The sequence below is a fragment of the Patiria miniata genome, unplaced genomic scaffold, assembly GCF_015706575.1.
Source record: "Patiria miniata isolate m_02_andy unplaced genomic scaffold, ASM1570657v1 HiC_scaffold_20, whole genome shotgun sequence".
Taxonomy (NCBI): domain Eukaryota; kingdom Metazoa; phylum Echinodermata; class Asteroidea; order Valvatida; family Asterinidae; genus Patiria; species Patiria miniata.
The window spans coordinates 40,415,607-40,427,545 of record NW_024037059.1 but is presented as its reverse complement, the minus strand read 5'-3'; the positions used below and the strand labels follow the sequence as shown (position 1 = coordinate 40,427,545).

General features: G+C 41.3%; 1 protein-coding gene across 1 annotated transcript; it reads right to left on the bottom strand.

Annotated features, from left to right (window-relative positions):
• Positions 1-8,418: 8,418 nt before the first annotated feature.
• Positions 8,419-9,247, bottom strand: LOC119729186 (snaclec mucetin subunit beta-like). Its single transcript, XM_038201727.1, has one exon. The coding sequence runs from the start codon at positions 9,163-9,165 to the stop codon at positions 8,422-8,424; it is 744 nt and encodes a 247-aa protein (XP_038057655.1). The 5' UTR covers positions 9,166-9,247; the 3' UTR covers positions 8,419-8,421.
• Positions 9,248-11,939: the final 2,692 nt, after the last annotated feature.

Genomic DNA, 11,939 nt, shown 5'->3' with positions numbered 1-11,939 from the left:
TAGCCGCGCTAATGCCTCCATCCATTACGCAAACACGAACTGTGTGTTAAAAACTCGAAAGTCAACATGACGCGGAGAAGCAGACGGCTCAATTTTTTTTCTGAACGACTTGAATTTGAAAAGCAAACACTACACGAGCGGGGATTTAAACTACCCCGCCCCCTCAACCCCCCCCCCCCCCCGAAAAAAAATATGGACGAACGAGAGATACGGATGCACCCCTGTATTAAAATTCCCATAGACACCAGTGCTTAAATTCCCATAATTTAACGTTCTTTTAAAAAAAATACTCAGACCTTATTTAAGCTACACGGAAAAATGATGATCAACGTGTCATCTTTCATATTCTTTTCAACTTGTTGATTTTGGGGTTGACCATTGACTTTTCGAGAAATCCTCAACCAAAGAAGACGACCCCTTTTTTTTCCCTAAAGCAGAAAAGTAGCCATCTTAAAAAACGATCCCTCCACACAGCATGGCAAAATAGCGGCACTTCCGAACCCGATTGCATCCAAAATGCTCAAAATTTGAAGCACCGAGTCCGGACCAAAGGTTCATTGCCATATCTCTTCAATTCCCCAATTTTATGGCTCTCAGAACTCTCTTAACATAGGATATTTTGAGGGTATAACTTTAATTCATGAGCTCGGCGGATTGGTTTAGGCCTATTTACCTGTGTGAACCCACACTTGACATCAGTGCTGTCTTTTGTTGAGAGAATGTAAAAATGAAAAGGTCCTCGATTCATACAATTGCTTAGCACTTAGAGCCTCGTTTCAATTCCAACAGTGCAATTCGTCTATAGACTAGTGCTGAGCAGTTTATTGCCGGGAACCAGTCACAACCAGTGTACGTTGCATGGCATTTTGGCTGGTAACCAGTTCTTGCTAAGCAGAGTTTATGTAGAGAATGAATGTGCTTTAACATAACTCGATATTGGCCAAGGCTTCAGTCAGTGATATTCCAACTCCTTTTGAAAATATCATTGATTGGGGGAAAACACATTTTTAAAAGATTATCAGGGGTTTTGTTTTTTAAACCCTAGTCTAATCCAACCAGTATTTGTGTTGGCCTGCTGGGTTTACAACAATCAACACACCGGCGAAACCCCCGTGGGAAAATTTGTCATCGTAACAGCTTATAGTTTGTCATTCTTACGATGGGTAAACACCCCCCATGCAATGGACTTTGCATGGGAGATACGGCGGGAAATGTCAAACTATAGAGACGTGTAGCTCGATAAGGAACAGTGCACGACTTTACTAGCCCGGGTTATCAGCTGGAGTTTTTATTACGTTCAGGTTTGGGATTAACTGCCCTCCAAAGACCCAGACGACATTAATCATTGGGTTCTGAATGAAAACAATAAAACTCATGCGAAACAGGTTGTCTAGGTATAGTCTAGCTACCATAGGTCTACGGACAAATGTTGAGGGGAAATAGAATAGAAATTTGCACCCCAAATAGTTATGTGACACCGATGGACACATTTGGCACATTGGTTAATAGACGAATATTATAATACAAAGTCATGTACGTCCATTGGCCATGTGCACACCCAGCTGAGGGCGCCCCATAAACAACGATGTTGCTGTCCACTCCGCCATTTTACATCCGGGTGTGCTACACTTTGTTCCCACGCTGCAAAAACCACCGGTTTTTAAGTCTTTTCTCACTTTTAGTGGAACTTCTGTTTTCGTTACGGTTTTCGTGGAACTCCATGAAAGAGACCTCACAAACAGCTAATTTATGCACCGTATCGATTCAACATAAACACTAGAGGCAAATGTCAGTCATTTTTTATTGAAAGCAAAAACATGCACCCTAATTTGTCTACACATATCACGCTGCAAAATTTTGCTTCATTTTAAAACTGTCATAAACAGAAGAAAGCGTGGTTTCGTTTTGGCAAAATCGAAAACGAAAACACGAACGACTATGCAAATATCAAGACTGCTTTCGTCATATTTTTGTCGAAACTTTGATTATCATTCTGTACCATTTTGGCTATTCATGAGCTAGGAGAAAGCGAAAATGAAAGAAACTCGCTTGCAAGTTTTTCCTTTTGCGCTTCGAAGCTGTTATTTTTTTCTATAGTTTTAGACATCTTTTTCTCTGACCGTTTTAGGCTCGGTTTTGGGTGTCGATATTTTCTGGCAGGTCAAATTTAGCGCGCGTCTGCAATGTACACTATCTGCCCCGGCAGATAAAATAAACGGTGATATCGATAGCGCTAATAGCTGTGCAAACTGAGACGGTGAAGAGTTTCAGCAAAACACAAAAAGGGACTTTGGACAATTTTATTTGTGGTGGTGTTGGTGGTGTTGATGGTAGGGGTGGCGTGGTGGAGGTGGAGGTGTGTGGTCGTGGTGGTGGTGGTAGGGGGTGATGGAGGTGGGGATGGTGGGGTGGGGTGGTGGTATTGTTGTTGATAGTAGTTCTATTTAGAAAAAGTGGTGGGGTGGTGGTGGTGATGATATTATTTGGAAAAGGTGTGAATGAATAAAAATCGTGTAGTATATTTTGGAAGTAGGCCTACCACTTGCTGTTATTTTAATAACGCAGGATTTGCGGCATTACAAAAGAATTATTCATAAGCAGTATAATTTGTTTTGCAATTTTTGTCAACTCCTTAGAATAGAATAGGCCTAAGCTTTGCTGATTTACTTTCAGTTATGCGATCGCAAATTGTGGCTCACTATTTTTAGTTGTTCTCTTTGAAATGAAGTACATATTCTATTGCGGGAATGGGAACGCATGGTCTTAATTGCGTGTGGTTCATTCAAAGTAGGTGTTCCCAAACTTCACCAAAAAGTCAACAAAACCTCGACAAACGAACGCGGGATTTTTTCCGTTATCAGTTGGACATTGGTACCGGCCGGCCCTATCTAGACGAAGGGAGAATATCGCGTCAGATACGGCCGGACTTTAGAGCCGTTTTACGGTAAGAGAGTCTCGTTCTCTCGTGCTATCTGCACCCGTATACGTAAACCCCACCGTATTTATTTGCACAGTACACAAAACTCCACAAACACGATGCCCTAGTTTGGTTTAAAGGGGTGTGTTTTGTTTGGACAGGAGTGGATATGTGTTGAAAAATTGTCATATTTTTTTTAATTCAAGATTTCGCGGTGGCGTTTGTGTGCTGATAACGTGCGGTCAGAGGAGAGGTCATGTTCAAGTCCGGGCCAATTATCGAGAGGGCGTTGTCGTTGACCTGAAACACGCCCATCCGATTTTCCAAAATGGCTTCTTAGGGTGGTTCTGTCTGAACTGTTTTTTTTCCCCTAAACTGCAATAAGATATCTTTATCATGTATATGCCTGAAATGGGGCGCTTAATCTTTCAACGGAGGGTTACTTTATGAAAAATTGGCAGATTATTAATTCCCAAAAGGCACGATATGAAAATCGTTAACACCCCCCCCCAAAAAAAACCCAACATAACAATCACATTTTTTGACAGCAAAACAAAATCATGCATTAAAGAAATCAAAACAAAACGTAATAGAACGAAACAAAAAATACCAAACAATGTGTCAGCTCGACGTGTCGGGAAAATACGTCTCCAGCTAACATTTCTGGCAGATTTCTTAGAGTGTGTTGTCAATCTATCTGTTGGTGGCGCTATTCATTGTAAGTGGTGACGGGTGCACACCGGGAAATAGGCCTAAACCCATCCGCCGAGCTCATGAATATAAGTTATACCCTCAAAATATTCTACAAGAGATTTCTGAGCGCCATAACATTTGGGAATTGAAGAGATTGAAGAATTAGCTGGAGATGGTGCAATATCGTCTGATGCAACGCGCTGAAGGGTGCAGGCCAGTAATAGTCCCGAAATTATGCCAGCCCTCAAATTATCCCGTATTAGAGCATTTTGAGGGCCGTGAACTTGAGGATTTGTAATAAAAGAAGGAAACCGTACAAAGGACTGCGGGCTCGTATTCTGTGAAATAGGGTTGAAATTAGGCCCGAAAATTTCTCTATTTTGCTATGGAACGTAGGCATCCTTTTTCAAAATTCAGGAGTGATTATATTTGGATTTTCTCACAAAAGTCATTTGTTAACCCCAATAAAATTTAAACAGAGAATGACAGGTGACGAAATAAGCTTTAATATGATGTGTGTCTTAAACACCTTGGAGAGTTGTGAGTATTTTGAATATGGTCTGCAACCTGAAATAATTCAATAATTCAGGCTCAGTTGTACAGCGCCACCATGCGACGAGTTGTTCCAATGAGAGAGGGCGTCCTAATTTCGCTCTTCAGGTTGAAGACAGCAAAGTGAGCCACCATTAAACACCAGTGGTAAATTCCCCTCCACTTCCAAAATTTAGGAAAAATACTCACAACTCTCCAATGTGCTTAAGACATACATCAAATTAAAGCTTATTTCATCATGTTTTACTTTTTCTTCAAGTGTTTTGGGGGTTAACCATTACTTTTGGGAGAAAATTACATCCAAAGATAATCACCTCTAAAAGTAGTCCGGAATCCCATCATCAACTCACTCACTCAGCCGCAAAGACAACGTTGGTCCGTTGCGCTGACCTCCTGTGCCCACGTCGGACAGCTTGGTTCTAGACGCTCTCTACCTCGCTTGGTCGACCCAGTTGATCAATCCAAAGTCTTCTTGGGCGGCCTCTGAGCTTCCCCAGTGGGGGTTTGTGGGTTGGTAGTTGAAACCCATCGCCATTTTGAAAAAAAAAAAATGCCTACGCAGTACGCTCCATTGCAAAATAGAGCAACGTTAGGGCCCAATTATGATCCGAATTTCACAGAAATACGAGCTCGCAGTCCTGTTCATGGCGTCCACTTGTTTTCCCTTTTACAAACCCTCAAGTTCATGGACCACAAAATGCTCTAATAGCAAAGAAATTAAGGGCATGCAAATCGTGATTTGGCCGGCGTAGGCAATTTCGGGCTTATTTTCAGGCCTGCATGCACCCATATAATACGGTACCCACGAGCCATGAGTTATGTCTGGCATGAAAACCTATATCAAGAAAAAAAAAGATGTCAAATCAAAGAGCCCATTTACCTGATGATTTTTTTTCAGCATAATGAGTATAATTGATTATTTCTGCATTGATTAAGACCACTCCGAACAGCAGAGTCATTGATACTCAAAAAGTAAGAATGTTTGATGTTCGACTTAACATGGAAAATATAAACTGGCGTAACTTCTGGTAGAATTTTGGTGCGATAATTTTTTTATTAGGTGCTGAATCTGTCGATAACCTACTTATATAATACAATTAAGAATCAATTTCGCGATAATTAATTAATAACCATTAATCCACAATTTACAGGATCCCATCAAGCCCAGTCTAACAAAACTGGTTTTTTTTAATACAAATTCAGTTTCTCGATTTTGTCTTCATTTCACCCAAATTACCCTCCCGGCCTCCCCCCCCCCCAAAAAAAAACCCACCCCCTATCGTCTACCCAAACTTGCAAAAAATCGAATAATAGTAATTTTGTGAATGTGTAGTTATTCCCACAGCTCCTCAACAAAATTATTGTGTCATATTTTGTTAGCTTCCCTCCCCAAAGTTATAGTTTATCTGACCGCGATGCTCATTGCTCAAAAGCACATATCTTTTTTTCTTAATTTGGTGCAACTATATTATCTCAGATCTCAATCTTGCAAGCAGTAAATATGCCAGATATATTTCTTTGATACATGTACATATGTATAAGTGTTTTGAAATCTAATGTTAACGTTACAATGAGTTACAAACACTAGTTTGGGCATCCGGTTAAAGATGGTTAAACCGGTTAAACAGCAAATTAGCGTTCCAGCAAGTTAAGTTCATGTCCATGATGTTATTACCGATAACTAATGCAGTGGTGTAACAGTTCTCTCAGTGTTTGGAGTTGATGATTATCAATTTGAAAGTTATGTCATAAGGCAGAAGGAATGCTAACTGTACATAGGTTGTCTTCCGTTCAGAGTTACAAAATGTCCAGTCGGTGATGAGTGGTTTGAAACCCTCGTCGAAGCGGTTTGAGACTGCGCTGTTGAGCTGACCGACTTTCTTGTCATCAGGTCTTCCAAAGATTAAAGGAGTTCTCGAATACATCTTGAATACTTCATATTGGAGATTAACTTTGACTTTCGAAAGTTTACAGGTCGAAGAAGTTGCAGTTCTTCACATATTTGAGATCAGCTTCGTCAGCCTCGATGCTGGTCGCGCTGTTGAGCTGACATACTTTCTTGTCATCACCCTCCTGCCAGAGATTGAAGGAGTGGCATCGAAGCTCCGCCCAGCACGCCTGACCGCACCCAATGACTCCTGCAGCTGTCAGGTTCTTGATCTCATGGTTGAGCAGGCACTGGGGTGTGAAGCGCCCGTCAGCATCAGCTTGCAGGCAGTATGAGCGATGAGAGACGCGCATCTCACAAGCAACGTACTTAAAAGCACTGCATTTTGAGTCTCCCCAAAGACCGTTGAACTTCCTCGCAATTCGGACACAAAGGCCTTCATTTTGATTTGGTTGCCCGCTCCCCCAATTCTTGAAGATGGGGTCCCCATCAACCCCGATGCATGAAAGCGACCCAGCGTTGTCAACATCCTTGCATCCGATCCACAGCCCAACGTCAATCTCTTCAACTGCTCCGTATTCTGTCTTCCTCACTCTCATTTCCCGCCAGATGAAGTCCTGTTCTTCCTGTGAGTCAGGAACGACCAGGCTGCTCCCTGGCCGATCACAAGCCTCCTTAGCTTGCCACCAATCCATCTTGTCAGGCAGCAAGATGTAACAGGCGTCTTGCCAGGCCGACCAGCCGGGAGGACAGACGGCTAGCAGAGTTTGAAATGCCGCACTCGTTAATAGTGCGAGAAGCTTGACAATAGTGAAAGCAGCCATCTTGACAAACTGTCGATTTCAATACTGATGTATATGTGATGTATACACACATTCGATGTAACCTATGTGTGGTTGAAATGTTTCGCCGTAGGTTTCTTTACAGACTACTGCTTAGCAACGGTTTACGTGTGCGTCATTAACATGGCCTAAAACATGCTTAATTATTGAAAGATGTGCCTAGGCCGTGTTATAATTATGCTTCTAAGCAACGGTGTAACAAGTAATCAATAAATTATAAATATCAATTATTGACTATAGTTTTAGCGGCAAGCGGCGTAATGGGGGAGATGCGATCGTAGGGACACGACCCTCATTTGAGGCCATTTGAGGCAATATACCAAACAGTGCAAATGCATCTGTCGATGGAGTGCACGGAGTAGAAATAGGTGATGAATTTTGGATGACTTAAATTATTGTGAAAATTGTTAGACAGGAACTGGACTTCTTTCGCATAGGAGCAAGCCTTCTGATGGTACATTTAGCGAGTGAGCTTCAAATTCTGTCAGACGATATGAGAAGAATCTGCTAAAAGAAAACCACACAAATCCAGTAGTTAGAATTATGCATGGCAAGCGGGGACGCAATGGCCGTAGACATTCACCATTCTCAAGTTCTTGGTGGCGCTATAGCGCTGGTCCGTCACAAAGACTGGTGGTGCAGCTTGATTTCCTAAGATAATATGAGTGATTGAGAATCCACTATAATATGAAGGTGTACACTGACGCTAGCTTCTGATTTTTGAATTTTGTGCGATAATTTTATTAGGTGCTGAATCTGGAAACTAATCTACTCAAGATTCTTTTTTTGGTAAGAGGAATCTCATTTTTAATAATATTAACACCATTTAAAACTATTTCCGTCTCGAAACATTAAAAAAAACCGTTTGGTGCTAGTAGAGGTCCGCTATGTAAGAAGAATAGATGCCGCCATTATATATATACTTAAATAATAGTGTTGTTCTTCCAGTTCTGAAACTCGAAACGATATTGTCCGCAGAACTCCAGCTAGTTGTGCAGCTAGCGATGTAATAGTGTTCAAAGTTCAGTGTTAATTAAACATCTGTGATGAAAGGTAATTAAACAACAAAAGATTTACAAGGAAATAAGATGAAGTTCAAATCAGTTTCTCGAGTACGTGGTGCAGAATTCGTTGAAGTTTCTTGTTGATCACAATCAAATTGTTCATGCATCGATCCCGATTCCAAGTGAATGAAAGAGCGAAAATATCAAAACGTTTCGGTGTCAAGCCGAGATCCATGTGGCATGTTAATCAGAAGTGAGGCAGAAATCAAGGATCTTTTTGATGGTCAAAAGGTTAACCACTAGAAGGAAGGATTAACCAGACATTTAAAGATAATTATTGTTCCTCCAGTTTTTAAACTCGAATCGATATTGTCCACAGAACTCCAGCTAGCTATGCACTTAGCAATGTTAGTGTTCAAAGTTCAGAGTTAATTTATTTACATCTGCGATGAAAGGTAAACACCACGTGAAATACAAGAAAATATGACAAATCTTAATACGTGGTGCACTTTTTGTTCCTAACTGTTACATTTCGTAGAAGTAGCAGTCCTCCACGTACTTGTAATCTTCGGCAGCGGCCTGCAGGCGAGTTGCGCTGTTGAGCTGACAGATTCCCGCGTTTTCTTCCTTCTTCTGCCAGAGATTGAAGGAGTGGCATCGAGGCTCTTCCCAGCATGCCCAGGCACATCCGGTAACTCCGGTCGTGAGGTTCTTGATCCCGTGGTTGAGCAGACAGTGTGGCGGGCAATGGCCGTCACCATCGGTCGGCATGCAGAACGAGACACGAGAGACATGCATCTCACAAGCGGCGTATTTCGAATAACTGCAATCAATGTCTGCCCACTGACCGTTGAATGTCTCAGCCATTCGGACACAAATGTGCTGAATATTATCCGGGTCACGACCCCACCAATTTTTGTAGATGGGATCCCCATCGACACCGTTGCACGAAAGCGTCCCGCTGTTGTCGACATCCTTGCATCCAATCCACAGTTGCAAGTCATCTTCTGACTGAGCGCCAAATTCCTGCATCCTCGCCTTCATTTCCCGCCAGATGAAGTCCTGTTCTTCCTGCGAGTCAGGAACGACCAGGCTGCTCCCAGGCCGGTCGCAAACCTTCTCAGCTTGCCACCAATCCATTTTGTCAGGCAGCAAGATGTAACAGGCGTCTTGCCACGCCAACCAGCCGGCAGGACAGACGGCTAGCAGAACTTGAAATCCCGCAATCGCCAACAGTGCGAGAAGCTTGACAATAGTGAAAGCAGCCATCTTGACAACTGTTGACTTCAATACTGACGTATATGTGATGGACACACACGTTCATGAATGTAACATGTGTGGTTGAACTTATTTCGCCGTAGCTTTCTTCACAAAATACTGCCTGCCAACGGTTTACGGTTGCGTCATTTATATGGCCTAAAACTTGCTTAATTATTGAAAGAGAGGCCATGGCCGTATTATAATTATGCTTTTAAGCAACGGTGTTACGAGTGGTCAATAAGTCATAAATATCAATTATTGACTGTAGTTATCGCAGCCAGCGGCGTAATTGGGGAGAGGTGATCGTAGAGACACGCCCCTCATTTGAGGCCATTTGAGGCAATATACCAAACAGTGCAAATGCATCTGTCGATGGAGTGCACGGCGTAGGAATAGGTGATGGATTTTGGATGACTTAAATTATTTTGCCGTTAGACAGGAACTGGACTATTTTCGCCAAGGAGCAGGCCTTCTGATTGTACATTTAGCGAGTGAGCTTCAAATTCTGTCAGTCAGACTATATGAGAAGAATCTGCTAAAAAAAATCCACACAAATCCAGTAGTTTGAATTAATGTATGGAAAGCGGGGACGCAATGGCCGTAGACATTCACCATTCTCAAGTTCTTGGTGGCGCTATAGCGCCAGTTCGTTACAAAGACTGGTGGTGCAGCTTGATTTCCTAAGATAATATGAGTGATTGGGAATCCACTATAATAGGAAGGTTTACACTGACGCTAGCTTCTCTTTTTTCAAGTTTGTGCGATATTTTTATTAGGTGCTGAATCTGGAAACTACGGCGCTCCATGAGTGTCATCCACTTCTTTATTTAATAAAATAATTTATCACGTCATGTTGACATATCGCCGAGAGTAAGGCGACTTAATCACATAATTGTATCGCTAAGTCGACTTAGTCGACTTGACGACTTGTCCAGATTTATTATCTCACCAAGTCGACTTACCGAAGTCGCCTTGGTGACTTGTCCAGATGCATTATCTCTCCAAGTCGACTTCCATAAGTCGCCATGACGACTTGTCCAGATGTATTATTTCGTCCAGACCGGTCTCGGTCTCGGAACCACTTTTTGCTGGTCTCGGTCTCGGTCTCGGTCTCGGGAGCTGTGGTCTCGGTCTTGGTCTTGGTCTTGGGGGGGGGGGATTCCGCCCCCAGCCCTTTTAGGGTTAAGTAAAGAATCAGTTTAGGGCAAATGTGACTGCAGTGTGATGCTAATAGACATGTCTCTCTTCACTTTGTGAGTGAGGCATAGTCCAACAACCATTGCACCTCTTCTTATTTTTCGTTTTTATTGTGGGATGGTTTGTTGAAACAAGCACTTTATAGCCATCCTCATTGATTCCAAATACAACTGGGATTAAAATCTTATGAATCAAGATTGAAACATTATTCTTACCGTCAGATTTTTTGTTTTTAATATGGGAAACAATTCAACTCTTATTCCCCAGAAATATTGGTGATTTTTTTCTATTTTCCTTTTCAATTTTTCCTTTATTCGTGGAGGTGGGAAACATTTTTTTTTCATTATATTTATTAATGGATATTCATCAATTCGTAGACCGTTAAATTGCTATTAGTGGTGGACAGCTGAATTTTGTGATCTCTTTATTAAAATAGACACGACTTGGGAATAGAGAATGCAAATTACGTGAAATTTTCAGATTTACTACTCAATAACATGTTCTTTATCCCAATCATATTTTTTTTATGAAATGGAGGGTGCCATTTCCTTTTTTTTATCATACTGTCACTTTCTTTTTGACTCGCCATGTATTCATCTTTTCATCTGTGATAAACACAAATTGAGCTACTGCCATAGTCACACAAAAATAGAGTCTATTTGCCTGCCTTGTCTCCTTTCTAAATGTCAATTGCGTTTGCAAGACTTTTGTTCCATTAATCGCTAAATGCTGTTTACGGCCATCACAATAAACGAATGAAATATTGGCAATATGTTGTACATGTACTTGTAAATTACTAAAATATTTAAGTAAATCGCCCGGCATAGTAGCCGATGCGGGCGATACGCTGGTACAAAACACAAAATAGGCGTGCGCACGCAGCCATGAATCCTAAAAGTTCATGTACATCTCACCCACCACGTTCAGTTTGTGACAGCGCCCTTCTATTGTGTCGGCCATATTCTCCAATAGGCTAATGGCGATGATGACGGCGGGCAGATTAACAGAAGATAGATCAGGCAAATATGGTCCATCGATCTTCTATAGTATATGTAATGGTATTGACATTATACACAAATAAAGTGGCATTACATTTCAGCCTAAGCCAGGCCTCTCTGGCGACCACCTCTCAATTTTTGGGTCTACATGTACAAGTCTATATTCCATGACTGAAATTTTAAAAAATAAATCAATATTTTCTTGCTCCAATTTTTTTTGGAATCAGGTTTACAAGGAGATCTAATGTAAAATTAAAGCTGCTTTTAAATATCCGTTGGTAGTCATTGCTGAAACCAAGGGGTGGCTGTGGAGTTTAGGGTCCTGTAACAGTTTAGTTCGTATAACAGATGAAACATCCACCTTTAACTTTTTACTTTTGTCAAGTTTCAACATTGCAAAAAACTAGTGCAAATTGTCGTACTCCTAAGTTTTTATTATTATTATTATTTATTCGACCAAAACAATACACAATTAACAAACACGGTATGAAGCACAAAAACTAAACAAAAATGTATGAAAGCTACGAAATACAAAATAAAACAAAATAAACACAAAAGACGACACTGTATAAGTGTAAGTGTAAGTTT

Bases quoted from the DNA above. Each gene is read 5' to 3' on its own strand.
- LOC119729186 (XM_038201727.1), bottom strand. From the start codon at position 9,165: ATGGCTGCTTTCACTATTGTCAAGCTTCTCGCACTGTTGGCGATTGCG.